Genomic DNA, 24,195 nt, shown 5'->3' with positions numbered 1-24,195 from the left:
GCTGACACAGTAAACGGTTGGTGACCAGCAGCTCACAGGAGTCTTCCAGGAGGCAGCAGCCAGCAGCCCTTCCACCCGCCTGGCTCCCTGCTGCCAGATGTCAGCGCTCCACATCCACCACGTGGCTCGAGCTGGCAGCAGGCATTCATATGGCTTACAGGTGGAAGGTGAGACCTTCAGCGTCACTGGTGTTCGGTGGCCAGGTCTGCGCTAAGATAAAGCTAGAAGGCAATATTCCCAGCTGCTATAAATGAGCAGTGGCTTTACTTGAGTGAAGCCACTTATCTGCAAAGGCTCTAGCCCAGAGCAGTTGCAGTTTACGATACTGGCTTGAGATACTGCAAGGCACAACAGCACAAGTAGCAGCTGGCTCTTTTGTAAAGCTAGTGCTAAGAAATGTTATAATTATTTAGGAGTTTCCTGCTGTTTTTTGTTTTTGGACTGGATGTGTATCTGTCTTTTACTTGTTTTTAAGCATTGACCAGGAAGCAGAGCTCTCTTCAAATTGAAGATAGCATGCGGTCCTAGTATCCTAGAACTTGCCAAAGCTTTCTGTGCTCATGTGCTTTCAGGTAGTGTATGGACCTCTTCAGAACAAAGACCTCTTCCTTTCAGATCTGCACAGTTTGCCTTACCGATGCTCTACTCTTTCCACAGAAAGAGAAATGAGAAATACTGGGTAGTCATGGAGAATAGGATATTAGTTAGGGTTGTGATTTGGCCAGTGGACGATAGCTTCAATTGTCGGTGAAAAATAAAGTATTTAGAAAAGATTGTCAAGTATGCAACAATAGTAGTAAGAAAGTACCCCCATTTGCACAGACGCTTGTTGGTTTTCTATTTTTATGAACCCTGTCTTCCTCAGTTTTTCTTCTAAAACTTCAGAAGCATCCTTCAACTGATTGCTGGCCAGGTTCAATGCCATGGTTTCCAAGCTGCTTGAAACTTTCCATTGATAAGGTCAGAACAAATAACAGACAAATTCTTTAAGTATCAGAGTGAGATTATATTACTCATTGGTCTTCTAAACAGGTTCTTAAGAACCTCCAGAACTTAGTCCCTCTTATTCTTTCAATTTTTGGAGTTACTGGATATGACATTTTGAAGTGTAGCGATGACCTGGCATTGAAGGATAAGGTTCGTCATTGTTCAAAGTGCCTTACAGTGACACAAACACTATAAATTCTAATTCAGGCGCACGCTTAGACACTAGGATGAACACAAGGAATTGGCAGGCCCGCTCTGTGCTCTCTGTGAGAACAGTTGAATGCAGACCTAAATTCATTTAGGTTTCCTGTCTTTAAGACTGCCATCTCTGTCACGCACGTCAGGGTTTGCTGGTTTGCTCTAAATGGCTGAGTGTCGTACAGAGAACGTTTATGTTCTCCCCAGGTCTGTTTTCATTCTTATCCACTCCTGTAGACACTTACCTGTATTCTCCTTATTTTGCTTTTGGCAATATTTGATTTATAAGAAATTGTCATCTTGTTGCTTGTATCTTTTTCAATAAAGCATGTTAAGAATGCTAGGTCTTCAGGGCAAAAACTGAGAGTGGCATGAGACTGTAAGAGCTTTAACAGCCTCTGAACATGAAGGAAAATGCATGGAATCAGGTTTACAAAGGGATGCAAGATCATGTTACTCAGATAATCTTAATAGACTTTTTTTCGTTATTATTAAATAAATAAATAAATACAGCCTTCCTGTATTTCTGGACTGCCTCGAAACCTTTGATACAGGGGCCTCACCAAAAAATTAAGCTGGAAAGGTAATGAGTTGGTACCAGAGTACAGGCTAAGGGAGCACTGCACAGAAGGAAATGACCTGTGGGAGGAAGGCAGAATGCTGAAGTCCTGAGATTTGGTCATATGGCTGAGCTTGACTTATTTTTTATTACTTGGTAAAAGCAAAAGTAACATTCATGATCTATAACCAAAGGTTTGGGCCCTGTTCTGCAGCTAGTGGATGACTTCCCAAGATTGCAGTAGTAAGTATAGTAAGTTTTAATATGGAATTACAAAAATGTGAATTTTAAGAATTAAAAATGAGCGTCTAGGTAGTGTGAAAGAACTGTAATCGATGTCTGGCGATGGTACTAAACTACGACACTGTAAATGCAGTTCTGTGATGTGTCACCAGAGGGATACCTAATAAAAAGAGAGAACTATGAACCACATTGCTCAGGCACCAGTACTGTTAAAAAAAAACAATCAACCAAAACAACTATGGAGTCCTGTTGAGTGAATGGACAATAAAGAGGTGAATCATCTTTACCAGATAAACTCTAGTTTAGTTAAGGAACTGAAAGATGCCAACTGTGGGCTAAATATACCTAGAGAAGGGGAGAAGCAGCATTCACGCTAAAAGGTCTGTTACATAAAATGAGTATGCGCAGATGATAGACTTATGATGGAATTTAGATGAACTAATCAGCAGGGAAGGGGAGAGAGTTCAATGAGGAAGTTGTGAAATGTATCTTATCATAGGGATTATGGCCCAGTTGCCTGGGATGGTGCTAGACCCTGGTCATATTTGCCTAAGATTTCCAGACTGCTGTACCAAATCCTTTGAAATCCTTGCAGAAATAAGAAGTGATAATGTTCATTAACATAATCAGGATTGCTGAATGCTAAGTTATTTCAGTTATTACATACAGTTGACCCCTCTAGAGTATAGCTAAATTCAAATCCACTGCTTGTTCCACCCCTGTTGAACAACCTCTGGGACTGAGGCCTAAATAAGTACTTGGTGGAGCTATGGAGTGTTGAAAAACTGACCTATTCATCCCCTTTTCAAGTCACATACATCATTTATTGTTGGAAAGCAAATGCAAAGTTAAAGGTAAGACTTATCAACAGTACCTCACTTTGTCTAGTATCCAAAGACATGGAAGGAAGTGAAGTTTTGTATTTGCACTGATGCCTCTGAAACCTTAAGCAAATAATTTTTGCTTTATTGTAGTAGTAAAGTTACAAAATGGACTACATGTGATTGGGCTGGGCAAAAGTGTCATGGTTCCAGTATTCTGTCATTTAAAAGTGCATACAGTGAATATATCTTACTCAGTTGTTATGATTGTGGAAGTGGTAATTATAAAAAACTATAGAAAACTTTTAATAAAATAAAAATCCAACTGAGATTGATATAGTAACTCCAAAGATTTCACTTTATTTATTCATCTGTACAACAGAGGTGAGGCAATCCCAATAATGGAGTTGAATTTAATTCTCTTAATTTCCACAAAGTAAAGAATTGCAGTGCTATGTAACAATCCTTTCCAAACTGTTCAAGTTAAAAAAAAATAAAAACACCAAACAAGGCAATTAATTAAAAAAAGAAAGTAATCACAGAAGTTACTTCAAGTCACTCCTCTGCTGTATCACAATAAAAAACAAACAGAACAGCCATACAACCTCTGTTTCAAGTGTGGCTGGTACTACTTATAAACCATGGCTTGCTGGACTTGATTGTGCCTCGGACAAAAGCTTTAGTACTCCATATGATAAAAGAAAAGAAAATCCATCCACCCATTTTAGCATGGTTAGCAAGTGTAAGAATCAACTGCTCTTTGGAAAAAAATAATAAAAAAAAAATCAGTCTATGCCAGAGCTGTAGTTCTACTTCCCCAATGTTGTTGCACCCCTGCCCAGTGACAGACCCGCGTGCAGTTCCCTTCACGACCTCCCTCAGCTATCACCACCTCCCTTCTGGCACTGCGTGACGGACGTGTCCCAGCAGTGACCATGAAGCCAAGTCCCACCGCACCAACCCTGATCTCCAGGGAGAGGTCTACAAACGGAGCCTGAACAGGACCCAACAATTTCTTGGTGCTGTAGAAGAGTTGCATGAGAAGCCTTTCTTGATCCTCATTCTACTTTTTTACACCAGAGTAAATCAGGAGCCCATCTACTGAAGGCAGCAGTTTTACCTCAGTGTAAATGCAAAAGTAACATGGAAACAGCATCAGCTGTCTTGCGCACGAACCCAGCGTAACCTGGAACTTAATCCAAAGCTTTCTGGGAGATGCCCTGTTGCCTTCCGTGGCATTTTGACCAGGCTGCTGTACATGGGTACAGCAGTACCAAGTTCAGCAAATAGTTCTAAAAATGGAGATTATATTCTTCTAAAATGATACCCTACAGATTTTCCATTTCTGTGTAACTTTCAATGCTTACCAAATGCTAAAACATTGTATGCAGCTTTCTCATAATAATAAAAAAAAAACCTACAGGTGAAGTGATTGCTACATTTAACTTAAAAAAAACAATTTTAGCAAGAATTTTCGTATTTAAGATGGGGACAATTCTGAGTTTATCTTCAGAACACTAGGACATGCTATAAAAAAGAAGCTATGGATTGCATAGTCTTTTTAAAAATTATTATTAATAATAAGGACCCATTCATAAAAAGGGGTTGTGAATAGGTATCTCCAGTCTGCCTGTTGTTCCTGCAGCTAGTTTCATTGTGTAGCCTGTTAAGGGAAGTCTCTACAGGTCACTGTGAGCTAATGACTGAAGTTTAAAGTACTCCTTATCACTTTTTATACAGCTAGCAAAGCAAATCATGTCCCTTTACTATCCTAATAAAAATTAACCGAATTGTTCAAAACCCCAGATTTCCAAATTAAAGTTCACATCAAACTTCAAAATAAATACAATTTAATGCAAAACACTAGGAAAAAATATTTTACTTGCCTATTCTTGGTCTCAAAGGCAGTCTGTCCTATTTATCCTACTATATCCATTATGGAACACAATGGATTTATTGGGCTATGTGACAAATAGTTGAACTTAAGAAGGTAATGATGTGATTGTGCTAGTGATTAGCCATTTCAGAGCCTTGTGTGTGTACCTGCAAACAACTCAATACGCGTAGTTCTTTAAATTTGGTTACAAATACTGGAAAAAGAAGATACTTCCTCTAAAAAGTGCTGAGCTCCTCTTGTTGTTATCAAAGCCAATGTAAGAAAATCAGGTCACTTAGGGGATTCTCAACATTTTGCAGGATCAAACCCACAGTTTTAGAGATGGTGATCATCTTTATGAAATAAACTCTTCCCAGAAGTAAGTTAAGACGAGTGTGATAGGATGGGTTTCCATTATTGTCTTCCCTGAAGTCTCTTTAAATGATGGCATCATGTTCATCACTGTAACAGAAACACAATAATTAATGTTCTGCAGTACAAGCATCAGTCAACGTAAGAAAAAGCCACCCAGCTGCTGCTAAGAAGGATATTTTGTGAACAAAGGCGATCTTGCTGAGAAGGCCAAAGTACACATTAATCTGGAATCACAGGCCTCTCTGAGCCAAGTCAGAAGCTAAAATAACTTAATTGTGTCAACACTCCTCAAGCTTCACTAGCGTTATTTACTTGAATGAAATATGGAAGTCAAAATGTTAATACTTCCAGATCAGTAGTTTATTGGACATTTTTATTCCGTCTTACCTATATCCAGCAGTAACAGCTGATCAAAGGCAGCTTATGAGCTCAGCTATAAGTTCCTTTGTTTTAAAGACGCTGATCACCTGAATTCTATAATATCTGTTCAAACACTGCTGTGGGTAAACATGCACAGTGGGGACTTGTTGAATCCCATGGCTAGCCAACGGTAGTTAAAGATGGAGAGAAAACGTAAGTCCCAAACACTAGCTTCTCACTTAGTCTAATGACATCACCTCAGTTAAAACAAGCTCCTACAACTGATATGCATTGTATCGAATAGGAAAAAGGAAAGCAACCTAGTTACAAAACCTCCCAGTTCTTAAACTAAATATGTGACAAGGAGGCAAGCCTGGAAGAAAACTGAGTAGAACTGGGTGTTAACGGCAAATGAGATAGTTCTGCAGCTCTACAGTAAGCTAAACAGCAATTAATTTTTATTAATCACTTGAAGCTGATAAGCCAGTAAGGTTCAATCAAAATCGCAGCATTCATTGCAAAAGTAGTGAGATAAAATGTGAAGTCAGAACACAAATGTGTTTTGCTCTCAGAAGCGAATGCTGTACAGGAGAGGAAAGGAGTAGCTCAACGAGGATGAACCGTGCCCAAGACAAGAACACCCCCAATCTCCTTTCACAAGTCAGCTGCCTCGATGAAATTGGTTGACATACACTTAATTTAGACCACCTGGGGAAACACCTAGAGAAAATGTTTAAAATTGTTGTTTTCCACTTGTAGGCTACATGCTGTCAAGACAACTTCTACAGAATCTAAAAGAAAAGCAAGCTTGCTCTCGGCAGGTTTGTGTCTGCTCTGTAGGACCTACCCTCCACAGGGGAAGTACCAATGGACTGAAGCTCACAGAAGGCTGAAAGTCACTGGTGCACATGAAATGAACAAGTGACCTTAGGTGGGATCCGGCCCATACTTTTTGACATGTGCTTCTCTATCTGAGGCTCTTATCTGCCCTCACAGTGGATGAATACAAACAAGCATGGGTAGGTTGACTCATCTAGCAGATTTTAAGTGCCCACTTTAGGGTAATAGAAATGATTTGATAGATGCAGATGCTTATATTCTGTTAGAATGAATTCTACCTCATTTCACAGACTTGTGAAGAGTACTTAAAAGCACATTCAGTGCATACAATTTTATGGACAGGTTTCTGGAGATCTGAACATGATAACACAGAAAGACATGTTAGAAATCAACCAGCTGCCCTGCCTATATTGTGAAGTGGGGCAGAAGTTTGATTTCATGTATTGACAACAATCAAATATTGTGCTTTAAAAACACGAATAATGGCACTACTGCAGTTGCATGTTTTCTGTGATAAACAAATTAATTGTTTCAACAGTGGTGGCTTAAGAAAGTGGAATATTAAATGTCTGGCTTGAAAACTGGCACACTAAACTTTGAGGTATGTAAAAGGTGATATGAAAGAGAGATGGTGACAGTTTCAATAAAATACCATTTAGTAACAGAAACAATGGGGTGGGGTGGGGTGGTGGTGGGGTGGTGAAGGCAAATCAAACAGACAAATTAGTCCAGGAAAAAGCATCAGGAAGAATCAGAAGTCTAGCAAATATAGCAAAAAACTCACAAATATTGTTGTAAACAACACAGGGAGCAGAAGCTGGCAGAAGTATTTACAGTGCTAGCAAATAATTAGGATGAAAGTATGCATGCATTTCTTACTTATATGCATATGTCCTTAAAAATAAAAATAATAATATAATAGATGACAGTGAAAAAAACACAGAAGAGTCATAAATTGACCAGAAACAACTTCTCTGAAACTTACATGGTTCTGTACTGGATGCCTCTTCTGGAGTGGTATGTTTTGCACCCAATGTAGAGAATAACTAGGACACCAAGTGTCAGCACAATGCCACCTACAAAACTGCCCACGTCAAATCTGGATGTTTTTTTGTCTACGTCAGTCTCAGATTTTGATGTGGCTGAAAGAAGAAAACAAAAGTCACTTTTTACAAATTTTGTTTCAAGGGATTCCTTTGTCTCCTGCATTCCCCAGATGACTGACATGTCATCTAAAGACCCAGTTGGACAAATTTAACGTAGGCCAACTGGCAAGGTACCAACCAAGCACACTGAAACCTAGAGCTAATTTTTAAAGTGACAAATTCTGGTGACATGGGAGCAGCTGATCCAACTGCTTCCCCTCTCTGAAAGACTGATAGCCACTTCTCTCCAACCCTCTCTTCCCCTGCTCTCACCTCCTTCCATGCATGCAGCTCCTGCCCTTCTTACACACCAGTCCCAGCATTTTTCAGACTCTGTAATTTAACTTGCTAAGTTTGTCCTGAAATTACCCAGCAGAAAAGGAAGTTGGTTTTAGTCAGATGAACATACTGGGTCAGCCTACAGAGGGGCCAGCAAACACCAACTCATTCAGCATAGTTAACTGGTGGGAGTAAAATATTTTGGTGGTGACGAATGGATTGTTTTACTGTGTCTCATGGGTATGCATCCTCACTGCAGGAATAAGCAGCCAGACTGAGATCAGCTCTGCAGCCCAACATGAGCTTCCCCGAAATATCAAATATTGACATAGATATCATGACCTTCAACAAGCCCTAGTAGTTTCCATGTGAGAACTGGTTTTATTTGCCATCAAAAGACCCAGTTTGTACTGGTTTGTATTTGCTAAAAGGAAAATTATGTAGCCAACAAAGATCTGATGACAGCTCCACCTACCCAATAATGCTTCACTTGTAAGGCAACAGTGAACTCAACAGGTACTGTTTCTGAATTCAAGGGTACCGTCAAACTGAATTTTACAACTTTCACATGAAGTGTGACTCATTCATAGTCATACCCTATCCTCCATTAGGGATAAAATTCATTACATTACTACAAATGGGGCTAACAGATCTCAGACTCTCTACCAAGCCAGCAGGCGTATTCTGAGCCACAGGTTGGCTTGAGAAAAGAAGTAGTAGAGATGAGTTCGTGTAAACCGTAGAAGAAAGAATGCAAGAACTACAGAAGTTGCACTCAGAAGCCTAGTGCAAAGTCTCATAAAAAACAGGCTTTCTCCTAACACACTAATCTCCTCACTGGTGGATGCTGGTTCAGACCATTTTTTTTTTTTTCTTAAATACATCAGGTCACTCAGGGTAAGTGAAGTTTTATTGAGTATGTGGAGTGTTCACAGGAACGTTGCTGTGACCAACTAAATAAAAAGTCACTCTTGCTTTTCAGCATGCAAATATATTATTTCTTTGCAACACTACTGCGAAACTAACAGTTCCAGAATTGTACATGTGTCAACGCATATACAAGCCTTAAAGAGCTTCTTGAGGTGTGAGCTCACCTGTTACAGAAGTGAGAGGGATCTTGGAAGTGGTCATTGTAATATTGAGATGTGAAGATGTGGCTGATGAAGTTGTAGTTGAAGTTGTTGTTCGGCTGGTACTGGTGCGCTGAGTAGTCACAGTGGTGGACATCGTGGTGTTGGTGGGCTGGCTGGTATTGGCGGGTGTACCTGGGAAATTTGTATTTTTGACATCACTCAGAAAAATATATAAAAATATTCAAATGCACACGCATTGAATAACACAAGATTTGTCACACCCACATAAAATGACAGGGTAACAATAAAACAATCATTCCACGTATATCCAGGCTTGCATACAGACCCTTCACTTGTGCACTTCCTTTAGAAAGACTTAACTCCCAATTTGTAGGGCTCAAGGTCAGGAATGGTTTTAAGGAAAAGCTGTAAATAAGACCTGGATAATATCTAATAACTTTTAAAAGTATCAAATCTTTTGGGCAACACTATTCAATTCCATAGAATCACTCCTAACTTAGAATATTTCAAAATGTCATAAAATTCTGAATCAAGAAATAATTTTCCAACTTTCCAGGTAACTAAGCTTTTCTATAAGAGCAGATTTTGCATGAAAACACCAAATTTCATCAATGATTTAATCTTTAATTTACTTCTGACTGAAAGACTGACTTTATTAAGGCTGCATGTATTTTAAACTTATCAGAGAGATTTCTGCACGTATATTAAACTTAAGGTTCAAACGGTTTTCCACACATGGTAAAAGTTCAACTAAATTAACTCTGGTAGCTTGTATCACTTATTTAATAGCGGCCTATATTGCCATGGTTAAAACAGAGGACTGGAATGCTGTTTCACAAGTTTGGTTGACACTTAATGTCTTTAACTTTTATTCTGCTTTTACCCAATATTTCCCCTTCCCATTTCACTTAAAGCAGTAATGAACTGTTCAGAATAAAAGTAACAGGAGGCAAAATGCAAGAGTAATAATGGAGGAGGTTGATATTTATAGCAACATCCTTAGAACCTTGATAAAAGGCAGCCAGCTAGAAAAATCTTAAGAATAATTACTTATTTTTCTAAGAAGGAAGTAACAAGAAACATGAGCCTCTTGTGTAACTAAAATTTCTCTAAGCAGACAATATGAGGCAAATAGCTTTTATGTATGAAGGAATTTTAAGGGGAAAAAGCTCCCTTTGCACTGTCTACTGCTGTATTATTTCTACAACCTCATACAATCTGGCTTCATTTTCATTATGGGAATTCAAATGTCCAATGACACCTGTGTTTTCTTGAAATTGTCTAATATTAGAACAATTGAATAAAAGGTAGTGTCATCTCAATTCCACTGTAAACCTGATATTCAGTTTCGGCTTATTTGTACAGCACCTGAAATGTTTCTTAACAATGAAACACTAAGACAATGTAAGCATTCAGAAAGGAACAGGCCTACATGATGCTTTTCTGAGACATTTAACATTAAAATTACTGAAACAGCCCAATACAGTCCCCACAGTAAATGTTATTTATCTTCCTGTTCTTTGATATTATTGTTGTATTTTGCCATAACCCTGGGAAACAGTTTTGAAATAAATATTGAGATGGAACATATGAAGTACCACACTTATGTGCTTACCTTGTTATAATTAGGAAATTCAGTTCCTCTATGAAGCATGTGTAAAATACATCAGATAAAATTCAGGGCACATTTTAATACTGGCAGGCAAGCTCCCCAAATGTACAACGATCTATAAATATCAAATGGTTCCTCATTGTAAGAAATAAGTAAGGTATGGATGTCTATGTGGAAACCATCTACAGTCACATGACATGAAATCACACCTGGCCACTACATTCTTAATATAAAGAGACACCTACAGTGAAAAAAGAATAATCTGAATGCAAGCGTCAATCAGTAACGATTTTGGTTTTTCAAACCATGATTTCTGAGCGTCAAATTGGCTCGTGTTTCTGAGTAACATAATGGCTAACATGGTTGTATGAGGCCCTGGGCAATCTGCTCCAGTGGGTGGCATCCCTGCTCATGACAGGGGGTTGGAGCTGGATGATCTTAAGGTCCCTTCTACCACAAGCTATTCTATGATTCTGTGATAATGGTTCCAGGCGTATCATTATTAAATGCTATTACACAAAGATGGTACTTACTCCGTGGGCATTAAATTACCCTGAAGAAAACAAGAGTCAGTGCAAAAAACATCCAAACAGCTATCACAAGGAAGTTTAGCAAGTTTGTATATTACCTTCTCTCCCTTTCTTATTAATGATCCTTTTTTCTTACTTTATCAAGATTACAGCACTTGGTGATGGAACTTCTATATTAAAAGTAAAGTGTAGCTTCTCTATTAAAAGTTAATCTTCTACAGACTTATCTTTCATGATGTATTTAGTGCCAGTCACTTCAGAACATCAGTGGGAGGCCTTCAGAGGCATGTGGGGAATCTGGGAAGCTGATATGAATTGGACATCAATCTGTTCTTCTTTGTCTTTGAGAAATCTTAGCCGTACTATTTTACCAACAGAGGTAAGATGAAAGAACATTTGCTAGGAACATCTGTCCTTTTATCTTTTATTTCCCTAATTACTTTTCCCCCCAGAAGACCAGCTGGGCTTAATTGAACATGCTAAATAAACCCAGGCTGCATGAGTTAATTTTTATTATTTGAAAAGGATGCATGCCAGTAATATAGTTCAGGTTTATGAAGCTTTATTTTAAGAGACAGGTATTTTACTTTGTAAGCTACCTGTGTTTAAAGAATAAGCAGCTATCTTATACGCATCCATCAAACTACATGTACAGTGTATAATTCTTAGCACCATGCAACACACCATGTGTGTTCTAACTCAACAGGGAAGAGCACAACTAACTGCTCAAACTGCACAAGCACTGTGCTAACATACAGAATAATTATTACTGATCATCATAAAATAAATATTTCCTTTTTCACAGAAGATGGTTTTTCTGAAGAATGAGGTTTTCACTGCTGCCATGGAAAAAAACCAACCAACCAAAAAAAACACAAAGCAAAGACTAAGCAAAAATCTCTGAAGTTTCTAAGAAACAAACAAAAAGACAAAAACGTTGAAGGATGTGAATTGTAAACCAGGTGAAGCAAGACATGGCTGTCTGTTAGGTTGGTACCGTGCCTAATAGTGCAGGGCTCAGGACTCTTTTTACTATTATTATCTGTACATAATAAATCACAGACCTCTGTAAAAAGTCCACAGTCAGGACTGGCGAGCAGGGTGGATTAAACACCTGTGTTTAACATTGGCTTTGCACATGGGGAAGGCCCTAAGGCAACAAAGGGATTACAAAAATCTCTCCTCTCCACTTTCCAAGCTAGGCATGCTTAAACTGGTATATTGCAGGCAATGGAATGAGAAACTTCCTTGCTACACAAAGCTCTTTGCAAAGATTATTTTTTCCCTGATTAGTGTTTTATTCTTAAATGAATTGCAAACAAATCATGGTAGCTCAGAGGTTATCTGGAGACTGCAGATGCACAAAGTGAGAGTTGTACTGGAAATGCAGTGACTCAGCTGGGACCTTATGATCAGCATAAAACTCCACAAATACACAAGGTATTTTAGGGTAGGCACAACATTTCTGCCCTTCTTTCACATGGCTGTTAGCACAAAGGGGACTTGATGTATGCACGAAACTAGCTCTTCTTTTCTTTTCTTTTCTCAGATACAACCTTTTACCTGTGCATCACAGACTGAATGACTGCATGACATTAATTCTTACCCAGTCTTTACCGACGTGGTGAAATATGCCTGCTCAAACTCTTCCAGAAAAACATTTTCTTAATTTCCATTTTTAATAATTTCACATTAGCACGGCCAAAGGTTGGAATACTGCAGATCCAAGTGGATGAACTGCTTGTGTCTCAGGTTAAAAATCTGCTTTCAAACTCTAGTAATTGATCTAATAAAGTTGTTTCTCATTTCTACAAAGATGTGTTTTGTAAACACGTTATTTGTGTTGGAGCACCAGAACTGCAACAGTGTTGAGAAATCATTTTTACCTACAGTTCTTTTGCCAAGGTGTGAAGGTAAGATGGTTGTGCTAGAACAGTACAAAAATACTGTGACAGACTGTCCTAGATCTGCTGCTCATGTCTTGCTTGAACTCCAGTGTTTCGTGCTATGAGCTCTACAAAGACTAGTTGCTATTGTATAAGGTGCCATGAGTCTTACCTAAAAGGAAATGGAGTCTTGAAACTCAAGTCCCAGTGCCTTCATTATGCCCTAACTCTATTTACTGTGAAATATCATAAGCAGATATGCACTGTTTACATAACAACACATTCAGTTTTACTGCATGAAAATGGAGGAACTTTGCTTGGAGACAAAGAATAAACATTAAAAAAAAGCGTTCCTTTCAACTCTTCCCTGAAACTTTATTTTTGATTCCTGTTATTCTGTGGCACTGCAAATGTCATTGCTTCCACCCATGAAGCATGCAATCTAAACTTTAAAAATAGTATAGTTTCATCTTAGACTTGTTTTACATGCTGGCTCCCAGTCTTCTAAAATTATAATGCCTCTCTCAAATACCCACTTTTGATGGATGTTCCTTTGGAATTTGGTATGGTTTGGGGGTAGTTTTGGAGCTATCTTCCAGATGCATAGGAAAGAACAGATGAACAAACACATACCTGTTGTATTTGATGTAGATGTAGGTTGTGCGGATGTTGTAGGAGAGAGCCTGGGTGAATTGCTGTTATTCTCTTCAAGGACAAAAGAAAACAAGAAAAGAAATATTATTTGTTTTCATTTGTAACTTACTATAATTAAAGTACTCACAGCGCAATGCTCTCCTTTACGTTTGCAGGCTCCAAGTGGGAATAGAGCAGAGAGCATTCCACCTCAAACCAGATTGTTTTTTCCCCTCTAAAGAATGCTTTCAGACTTCAGTGCAGCAAGAACATATTTACACTGTACGTACGGCAGTGCTCAAATACTCTGCGATCTGAATTCTTTGCATCTCATTCTCTTTGCTCTCTTCCATTTTCACATTACGGTCTAATCCAGCTGTTGTATCTGCCATGTTGTCACTGACTCTCTTGACCTACTCAGGCGTTGTGTTTTCTCTAGCTTTTATTCATCTGTTTCAGTTCCTTTTCCTGCCCTCCAATCTTTTATTTCATTTTGTTTCATCTCTATTACAAACTGGGCTCATATTGGAACATACTGTAGTTGTGTTACACAGGGATGGACTGACACTCAGTGAAGCAGCCTTCTGTGAGCTTGTGCTTTCTCTGCACAAAAAGACTCCTGTGAATGCACCTATTTCAACAGACTTTTAAAACATAAACTGCTTCAGTTTTAATGCTTTTCTCCTTCCCTCCTTTCTTTCACTTCTGCTTTTCCAGTTCTCTTTTTTCCCCTTCCCACTCATGCTACTTCAGTTTCTCAGGCACCCTAACACTCTCTCTTCAGTCCTCATTCCTGTGTCCCTCTTCAAAATTAGTCACAGGTTAATGGTCTCTCCCGCCTAGCAATGATTTCCTGGGCTGTTCTTACACTCCCACTCCTGACAAAGTCACTGTCCATACACCCCCCCCCTCCAGTTCTGCACTGTTGCCTACGTCTGTTCTGTGATTACTGTTTTCTCTGAAGTAACTGGTCTCTTACAGCATCCTCCACATTGCAAGTGTTACGTAACTAGCAGCAGCTCTACTGCTTCTCATCATGGCTGGAAAATAAAGTACATAATAGGGACAAGAAGAGCAACTGCCATCAGAATCAAGCAGCAGGCATAACTCTTTGGAAAGGATCTCCTGTTCTTAACACTGAAGAAGGCTACTTTAGAACAGTTTTGTCAACCCTCTTTGCAATTGCACACGTTATGAGTGAGCTCAGGTTTATGAGCACCAATTTATACCATTGCATCATCTACCAAAACAGAGGAGGGAAAAAAAAAAAAAAAGGAAAAAGTAGAGAATGATTTCATTGCCTTTTCCTTGGTATAATCATAGCCAACTAGCCCCAGTGTTAAGTACTAAACCCACAACTTTTATACTGAAGTATCTGGGATATTAGGTTGCAGATTTAATTGCCTTTGAGAACCAGCCTATGACTGTATAATTATGAACACATTCTTTCTTGTATATGTTGATTCTTCTATCAGTATAAGCCATGGATATGCCTGGGGCTAAACCTTTCCCACACTGGCCCAATATTGAAGCCAGAACGCAGCTTTGGGTTTTCCCCAGGTTCTGAGTGCTTGCTTCTGCAACCTTGGGAACACATCTGGATGTGGACTGCATGCTCATACAGGTGAAAAGAGGCCGTGTAGGTTACTTAGAATTTGGGTGTGAGTCAGTGATGCAATTAATACAATGACAAAGTGAGTCAACGAGCAGAGTATTGGCTATTCATCTCATTTGTTAGCCAACAGCAAATGAGACAAGCAAAGGAATACAGAGTTAAAATGACCCAAGAAAAAATCCCTTTTGCATGGGTGGCTTAAACATCATGCATTGCTTAAAGCCATGCACCTTAATGCAGTAAAAATGAGATCACACTACGAAATAAACGCATGCTTTAGCAATGAGCTCAAGCACGGTGGACCCGGAATCCACTTTGATGTTAAAAAAAATATTTAAATGAGCAAATGCCTTGCCTTTTTCTCAGCAGAACTGAAGTCAACAGCCTAGAAGAATTCTTGACCTGGTTCTCCTCTTTTTAACTGTAAATTGACGTTGGCAGATATTTCTAGTTCTGCACATACAATTTTCCCACTTAATATCATCTCTCTCTGGTAAGGAGTAACATCCTGTTGCTCTGGGGTACCTAAGACCATGAGAATTGACTTGTCTTCTTCTACTGTTCATCAGTTTCTCTTAAATATCTTTAGTCGTCCTGGAATGGATGTGACAATCACAGTACCCCCCTCCTGCCCTACAGCTGTTCATGAATCAGTAAAGGGTCAACTATTACAAGGCAGTTTAAGACATACAGTGATACACATTACTTTTCTCAATGCTACTGAAAAGTAGAAACAGAAGCGCCAGGAGTATTACCTTGCTCGTTAGGGTGTGAATTCTCATTAAGGGTTGTATTACTGACGGTTGTGTTTGTCCTTCCATTGGTATTTCCAACTTAAAAAAAAAAAAAAAAAAAAGATGGTTTAGTTTAGGTGTTTTATTACCATGAAGAGAAAAAAAGAAGTTAGTATATAGTACAGCAACTGTCGTTTGCTTTGGGCATCTACACGACTAAACTACTGTGGACAGGAGTTAGGTAATGACGATATAAACGAACGGTACCACAACAGCCTGCTCTTAGCACATTAAAAATGACAGCCGCACTACCCAACCATCAAATGAGCTGGAACTCCTTCCCATCCTCAGTTTTATCTTCCCCATCATCATCATCCCAAGTTCTCTTCTTCCTTGAGATGCAAGGAGACTGAAAGAAGTAAGAGGCAGAAAGTCAGGCACCTTCCTTCAGTAACAACATACGATCCGCATCACCTACAGCAGAAGGAAGAGAACTTCTCAGGTAAATCTTTTCCTCTAAGGCCTATAAGGCTTTTGCCAGCAGACGAGTGCTTGCTCTGCCCCTGCATGGTGAGATAACTCCACTACGAAGCTGCGCTGCTGAGTTTGGGACTAACAGCATGTTAATGCATCCGCTGAGTGTTTGTAAGGTTAGGAGTGGGATGGAGACGGATCACATTTGCCAGCGAAATATCACCATACCCTTAAGATCGAGGCCTGTTTAGTCTGTCCTCAGGCCTGGTCCTACACACAAGTTGCAAGATTTCAACATAAACCATACAGAACGCAGTGTCTGGCATTCCCACACTCGCAAGAGGACCAGCTGCAGATCCTGCCTTTGCACAGCAGTGTCTAGTTTTGATCACTTAAGGCAATCTCATGTTACAAGCAAGCAAATTACTTGAACTAAATATCCCAGAAATAAGGCATTTCACAGTAGCTACAAAACCTTAGTCAAGAAAGAACTCAGAATGGTAAAGTTTGTGAGTACAAGTAATAAACCACTCGTATCTCATCACTGTGGCGGCAAGACTGAGGGCAGCGTTACAAGATGCATTAGAATATTTAATTACGAAGCTTAGGGAAAGACACCACACAGCCCCCTGGTTTTATGGAAGACAGCTAAGCTAAGCTTCGCCAGGAAGGTCCCAATCCTGCAGAACGTGACCCCCACCAGAGCCAGCGCCCTTGCATACCAAGACATCTTCATATGGGGGTACTGCAGAAGTACAGGCCACACTGGAACACGTGGCAGTGAATGGGACAGGCGAGGAAAAGCTGAAAACACCACCGTTTCTGAACTGTCCTGTATCCTCAAACCGTGGTTTTGGAATCAGGGGTGCGTGTATCACCCTGGGGAGGGCAGGAGACTTCACCCAGGGAGACTGGAAGGACATCCCGTGTTACAGCCAAGGGAAAAGCAGCACGCCCTTCTGCGCAGCGACGGCTCTACTGACGGTCAGCAGCTCTCATTCATGACAACGGACTGCACGGTGCAACTGGTCCAAAGCAGAGCAGCGAGGGTTTCTGGGGTCACCAGGAGCAGAAGTGCAAGGGTTAGATGGCTTGAGAGACTCACATGTACACGCACGTGCTTGAGGACAGGAAAGAAGGGGGAAGAGAGCTGGCAGACAGCTGCAGCGTGGAAGACTGCACACACGCAGAGAGAAAGCTCTCTGGGTCACAGGATTAGCTGCAGTGTTGGGGCTAGAAATCTTGGGTAGAGAAAATCTGCTGATGCTTGCTTCTGCCGTGATCCAGAAGAGAAAAAAGAGAAGATCCTCATTTTCATGATGAAACAGAACTGAACCAAGGAAATACCCGATTTAAACAACGCACCAAACGCTCCAAATACCAGAAAAGGTCAGGGAAAGGGGATAGGCAGCATTTTTGTCAGACAGCTCTGTGCTTTCCCCTCTTCAAGGTCGGGCACAGATGCAGCTACAAACTTAACTGCTTGTGGCTGGCTGGGGCGCAGCTGAAGGCGAGCGTGCTTCCTGTGAAACACACGGCACAGTTAGCTACAACAAGCACTTTCAGGGCCTCTCTGTGGTTTTGTTGGTCTAATGCATCAGATGTCACGAGCTTGAGACAATTTGGATAAACAAACTTCCAAAAGGGCAAAATCACTCGAGTTCCTCCAGCTTTACAGCACGAACGCAGCTTCCAGGAGTGGTGCTCAGCCATAGGAACCGAACACAGAGGCAGATACAAGGTAAATGTGAAAATACGCAGGACAAAATTTTAAATTGACTTAATTTTGCCATATCCTGGAAAAAAAAAAAAAAAATTAACACAGTGGGTAACTCCCATTAACCCTTAATGTTAGAAATCTGCAGTCTCCAGCTCAGGCATGCACCAAATCGCTGTTCTCTGTAGACAAAGCCTGGCAGAAGACATGCACATAAACGGGTGGCATTGCTCATTCCATTCCCAGTACAGACAAAGGACAATCTGCCCACTCTGACACTCACAGCTAAGATAAACACATTTCTAAGGATTCGCAGGCTTTGTAACCAGTCTAACCAAACCTAGTGCTGCACAAAGATGTCGGAATACGATTCAGGTTTTTTCTAAGCACAACTTCACATTCGTTTTGAGGACATTTCGAGAGTCATCTACTTAATTGTGCCTGAGAACCTTTTCTTTTCACACTGGACACCAAGCAGGTAAGTTGGTGAGTTTTATCTCTGAACTGTTCCGCTTTTATTAGTTTAAAAACAACAACATAATACAGAGGCACTGACAGCACACAGTCTATCAGACAGATCCCTGGTTTGTGCAGTAGCCTCTAAACAATCCAAATGAGTAGAAGTCAAGGTGCTGGAACATTTAAAGCAGCAACACGAATGTAGCCAGCCCCCTGACAGTCTCCACCATTAGGATTCTCCTTCTTCCCAGTGGAAACGGATCAAACTCAAATTCTGGAGATTAAAACAAGGACAACCCCCTGGGCTCAAATCTATTGCAACACTAACCAGACAATTTTGACAACTATAAATCTAAAAACCTGCTGCTATCCAGAAACTCCATATTTATTTTCCCTTTAACTTAACAAGGTCTTTTTGTGTGTAAGTGGTCTTGAGCTAGCAAGGTTATTGCTTCAGCCTGTGACAAAGATCAGGCAGGATTATCTCTGCAACTCTTTGGACAGGTCCTCATGCCTTAACATTGTGAAGTTATCTCACAATCTTGTACAGGAAAGCATGCATACCATTACACAGATGCTGAAGGAAACAACAGGGACGAAAGTAACTGATTCTCAACCTCAGTCTATTTGAGACTGAAAAACAATTACACATTTTACTGCCACCCAAGGATCTAAGAGAAGTATGGAGATGCACTGAAATAAAAATGCCATGCCCATTTTCAGGTCTGGAGACTAGTGCTGCTGCTGCTCTTTTTTGGTGTCATGAGCAGTTTTGTACACAAGTAAGCTCAGAGGAGATGCTGAAGACCTTTTCTGAATGAGTAGGAAGGGGGTGGGCTTCCTGCACAGGAATATCAATTCTCCTTACTAAGATGTCATGAAACCAGATGGATTTTATAAAATAGTGGGAGTGATTTTTCTAGACCATACTATTTTGGTAAATGTTTCTTCCACTGACTTGACACACAGAACTAATCTTTCTAGCAGAGTAAAAGAACGGCATTATATTGAAATAACCAGTTTGCCCAACAATCTTGACTGGAACGAGGATAAATCTACTGCCACTTTCTCACATCACACCAATCCTTGCTGAAACCAACACAGACCTCAGCAGGAGTTTCTGGAAGTTGCTGAACGTGTGGGAAGAATAAAAAGATCCAGAAACAATTAAAAAAAATAATTAAATGACATAGCAAATTATACTGTGTAAGTGCTGTTCTGTGACTAACTGAAAATGCAAGCTTAAGTGACTGGCGCATTCTTCACTTCTGTCTGAACGTGAAATCTGTACTTCAACCTGTTGTATTAAGGAACCAGACCTAGACTATGTGCATCAGAGCCTGACCCAAATGTAGCTGTTATTTAATCAAGTGTATCCATTCATACTGATAAATAATAACTTCTGAGGGGCTCCCTGGCTCATCCTACAGTAGACACCTCAATAGATACATTGAGCCGAACTTAAAAGGGCACAGTTTCTCTCACCAGGTCATAAGTGGAACCTACACAACAAACTCAAGTATAAAACGACTAAAGTTAGCCTGCCTGAAGTTAGATGAGACCAACCCTGCCCCAGGAGACAGCACAGACAGCACGCCGGGCTAAACCAGCATATAGAACCAGGAAGCAGCCTGACAAAAGGCAGATCAGGCCAATCTCCTATCAAATGAAATGGCAGGCTATCTTTGTGAAATGGAGGCCATAATCTCAGCAAAGCTGTAAACAGATTACAAGTAAGTTTCTGTTAAAAAAAAAAAAAAGTGTAAAAAATAAAAGCTTTTTTTTTTTTTTTTTTTGGGCAATAATGTTATTTTGTTCAAGTTAATCTTGGTACCCATCTTTTGGCTTACATACTTCTGAAAACCGCGAAGTACTGCACGAAGCATTTCAGTTTTTGGAAAAGGCGATGCTGGCAGCTCGGACTGTTGCCTCTCTCCTTTTATTCGAGCGCATTCTGCCAATCGCCGCCCGAATCCCGCCTTTCACCACCACAAAACAAGAAGCTCGGCGTTTAGGAGAGGCAGTCACTGACCAGGGACGCGCTGCTGCAGCGCGGGACAGAAACACCCCCAACCCCACCACCTGTCCCACCGGCGAAGCCCAAACACCCTCGAAGCCACCCAGAACCACTCGCCACAATGTCACCGCGACTCAGAGAAGGGCAGGAAAGGGGGGGCACCCTCCCAGCGCGGTGCAACACACACCCGGGGCACCGCGACCCCCCGGGTCGGCCTGAGGCAGAGCGGGGCGCGGTGCTCCCCGGCTCCCCTCAACCCATCCCCGCAGCCTCCAGCCCCTTGCTCCCGTCCCCCCGCGGGTGCTACTCACGGGAACCGGTGGCGAAGAGCAGCAGCAGCAGCAGCACGCAGGCAGCACAGCCCCAGAGCCGCATGGCCGCGGAGAGAGCCGGGGGCCGGCAGCGGGCGCAGCACGCCAGGCGCTGCCGGGGCCGGGCCGGGGCGGGGCGAGGGGCGGTGGCCATTACAGGGCGCCCCGCCCGGCCCTGCCTCAGCGCTGGGCCCGGGGGCGGGTTGGGGGCTGTGGTGGTGGAGGAGCGGTGTAGTGGGTGCTGAGAGGAAAGGGAAGAGGGTGATGACCTGCCACGGTGCTGGGGTAGTAGTGCTGTGGGTCTGTGAGCGGTAGGGGAAGCGGGGGCTGAGTGCCAGCAGTGCTACATGCATGTCTTTCAGCTATTAATATAAATAAATGCATTTTCTGTGTGCTGTTTTAATAACTCTCGAGTCACAATGGTGAACTTGGGTCTTACTCTGCTGTTGGTAGTGCCTGTCTCAATAATATCTACTCATCAGTCCTCTGCAGCTTACTGTGCTTCTACTGTGACTGCCAGGCTACTCGCACTGGGTAATTGGGTACAGATCACCCATCGTACGGACTCCACTCATGTTTTAATGCAGCTCTGTAACCTGAGTGGAGGCCACAGAGCTATCCTAAAATTTCCCTACATACCTGGAAAAGTTTTATACATCGTTAACAGCAAAGTCAGCTACAAAATTGACTACGAGGGCAGTAAAGTAAAAGAACTGATTATGACTGTTACTGTGTAAGTTTTCTTGCATGCTACTAACATTAAAGTTGGTGTCAGAAACTTAGTAAAGGGAATTTATGAACGTATTCTTAAGAATTAAAACAGCTAGAAAAGCCTTTATTGAAGGAAAAATGACTGCATGCTGCTACAAATTGCATTCTAATAATCTGGAGGAAAATACTTTCAATGTGGGTGATTGTAGCATCCTCATCAAGGTCACAGGAGGATGTTTAACGTGCATCACTATGTTTATGTCCCCTGTGGCAAAAAGATATTTGCATGCCAAGCCAAAGAAAGGGACTGGCCTGAGAGCAGAAGGGCAGGAAGTGACATTGTACCGAGGCACTGCTCGAGACCTGGGTCACTTCCTTATAATGAGTTACCCTTTCACATGCATTTGCTCTGTAAGTCTCAGCAAGAGAGTGGTAAACTAAAATGTTGAATAAAGGCCTTGTATTTGGTGAAAGTAGGTAATATGTGTTATACTTTGGGCATTTTCTTATGCCTTTGTTTCGCGTTGCTTCCCATGTAGTTCTCCTGAGTAAGGTAACTGAAGACCAACGTGAGCCTTTTTCCTGTGAATTTTCTGAAATGATTCCCTCAAAACCCCAAAGCTTTTCTTTTTCATGGCAGTAGGAATAATATCTGCAGCTAGCCTAACTCCGGTAAAGCTAATAATACATATGTTATTAAGTATAAGGGCTTGTGGTTATAGAAGCAAAGCTTGTAATGAGAGTTTTTTATTAATCTAACATGTATTTAGAGGATAAAGGTATTAATTATGTAAGTCCTCCTTCAGCTCTTGCACAACTCTGGCAAACATCAGACTTAGAACAGACTGGAAACAATTTATTTTGGGACTAGCCTAATTAACATTGCTCAACTTGTATATCTGCAAGAGAAGAGTAGTCAAAATACATAGAATAAAAAGAAGTCATAGACTTGTGAAAGATAGAAATATAACTCTGGAAGAAGCAATGAGTTAGCAGGAGCTGAGATGCGCTGAAAAATAGCGTGAGCTCTGCTGTGTAAAGACAGAGGTGGTGGAAAACTTGGTGTTTGTCATTTTGGCTTGGTCAAATTCTATTTGATGTTCATAGTCCTGTGGGAAGTGAATTTCTGACAATATGTCTGGGGGTGGCTGAGAACTGTTCATGTGCTGAGAAGAAAGAAATGTTCTAGGAAAATCTACTGAAAGTTACCATCTTCTTTTGGTACATGGTGTGATAAATGATTTCTCATCTAGATTCCCAAATAAAAATAAGTGAGGGTTTTCTTTTTTTCTCTTCCTAAATTTTGTATGTGGTATTCCATGTCAGGGAGCAGCAAGAACAGGGCTATCCCTAGTGCAGGTAACGGGTGCTATGGGTGACCTCAGCACAGGCTGGACCTGAGCAGGGTGGTAGTAGTTCCAGGTGATCAGCCCTGGTCTCAGATGAGGCGTGATGAGGTGATGAGCCTGATCCGGGGAGCCCAGCTGGGAATGGACGTGGCTCAGAAACAAGGCTATGACAGAGGTCCGAGGTCAATGCAGGGGACAGGGCCAGACATGATGCTGCCCCCATTGTCAGTCACTGAGGGTGGCTGGGGACAGGCACAGCTATCAGGTAGGTCTAGCAAGGACTGATGGCCCAGGCCTGAGTTGAAATAGAGGTCCTGAATGAATGAGCACATGGCATGTGGATGGGAGTTCCAGGTGAGGCTGGTCAGGGTTTGTTGCTATCAGTTAAGGATCAGTAGTGCACTCACGATTCAGGCAGGTGTAGAACGACATTTCATAGACTGTCATCTCTCCTTGTCAGCTGTCTTCCTCTCAAGATCTTTGAGTAATATCAGTTTCCTCTTATTTTAAAGTTTTTCCATGCAGATCAAAACACTTTATGAAAATCAAGTGTGGTAGACTTCTTAATTTGACTATTTGGTTTACAGTGAAAGCTCACAGGTGCTTTGGTGGTGAGTGGGAGTTTAAGATACATGACTTCTCGCCACTGTGTTGTGATGGAAACATGGGGTTGTTGGCTAAGCACAATGCAGCCACCTCACGGAGATGATGCCACAGCTGTTTGTAAGGACCTAAAACAGCAAACTGTATTCAAAACCTTGGACTCAGTATTTACTCGATGAAAGCTTTATGACCACTGTAGTTTTCCTACATATCATAGAGTGTCATCTCTCCTGGTTAACATACTTAATCAGCTGTCTTCCTCTCTCGCAATGCTTGAGTAATACTAATTTAGGTTACACCTAGAGCAGTCATTCACAGCCTGTACTTAGTTTGATGTCTGCTGTGTCTGGATCCAACATGTAAGAGTTTTTATTCCCCACCCCCAAAGGTGTTGTTCCAAACACAATAGATGACACCGTGCTTTACAAATCCTGTTGCTTTTGTACTCTGAGACATCAGAGTGACATTGCTAGCTCAGCAAAGTGTTTCTATTTAGGAAAATACAGGAATATGCAACATGTTTTGCTGAAATACTAGCAAGAGTAACTTTAATTCATGCTTCTTGGTGTTGCAAATGTTATACTTATGCTCTGTAGAAATCTACTTCTTAAGTGAGGTAAGAACCAAGGTAGACCAAACTATTTAATCAGTGTTAGCCAATCTGCATTTGCTTGGGTTTCTTCATTCATACTTTTCAAAGAGTAAGGGATCGTGTTCTTAATTATATCGATGTTATCAGGATTAGCTGTATTTTGTTGAGCAGCAGT

At 41.1% G+C, this 24,195-nt stretch overlaps 1 protein-coding gene across 1 annotated transcript; it reads right to left on the bottom strand.

Annotated features, from left to right (window-relative positions):
* Nucleotides 1–3,145: 3,145 nt before the first annotated feature.
* TMEM123 (transmembrane protein 123) lies at nucleotides 3,146–20,934 on the bottom strand. Its single transcript, XM_048078195.2, has 6 exons — nucleotides 20,766–20,934; nucleotides 15,809–15,886; nucleotides 13,439–13,510; nucleotides 8,778–8,948; nucleotides 7,245–7,401; nucleotides 3,146–5,146 (listed from the first exon to the last, which is right to left on the bottom strand). The coding sequence occupies exons 1-6, from the start codon at nucleotides 20,917–20,919 to the stop codon at nucleotides 5,122–5,124; spliced, it is 657 nt and encodes a 218-aa protein (XP_047934152.2). The 5' UTR covers nucleotides 20,920–20,934; the 3' UTR covers nucleotides 3,146–5,121.
* Between the last annotated feature and the right edge of the window lie 3,261 nt (nucleotides 20,935–24,195).

This window comes from Anser cygnoides, chromosome 1 (assembly GCF_040182565.1).
Source record: "Anser cygnoides isolate HZ-2024a breed goose chromosome 1, Taihu_goose_T2T_genome, whole genome shotgun sequence".
Lineage (NCBI taxonomy): Eukaryota > Metazoa > Chordata > Aves > Anseriformes > Anatidae > Anser > Anser cygnoides.
Note: the sequence above shows the minus strand (reverse complement) of the source record. Positions and strands in the feature narration are given on the sequence as shown.

What these genes read in the sequence shown, in the direction of transcription:
- TMEM123 (XM_048078195.2), bottom strand. Translation starts at nt 20,919, where the DNA reads ATGGCCACCGCCCCTCGCCCCGCCCCGGCCCGGCCCCGGCAGCGCCTG. An exon ending in GCTCTTCGCCACCGGTTCCC is followed by an intron (nt 15,887 to 20,765) that starts GTGAGTAGCACC and finishes TTTTTTTTTAAG; the next exon opens with TTGGAAATACCAATGGAAGG. An exon ending in CCCTCTCACTTCTGTAACAG is followed by an intron (nt 7,402 to 8,777) that starts GTGAGCTCACAC and finishes TTCTTCTTTCAG; the next exon opens with CCACATCAAAATCTGAGACT.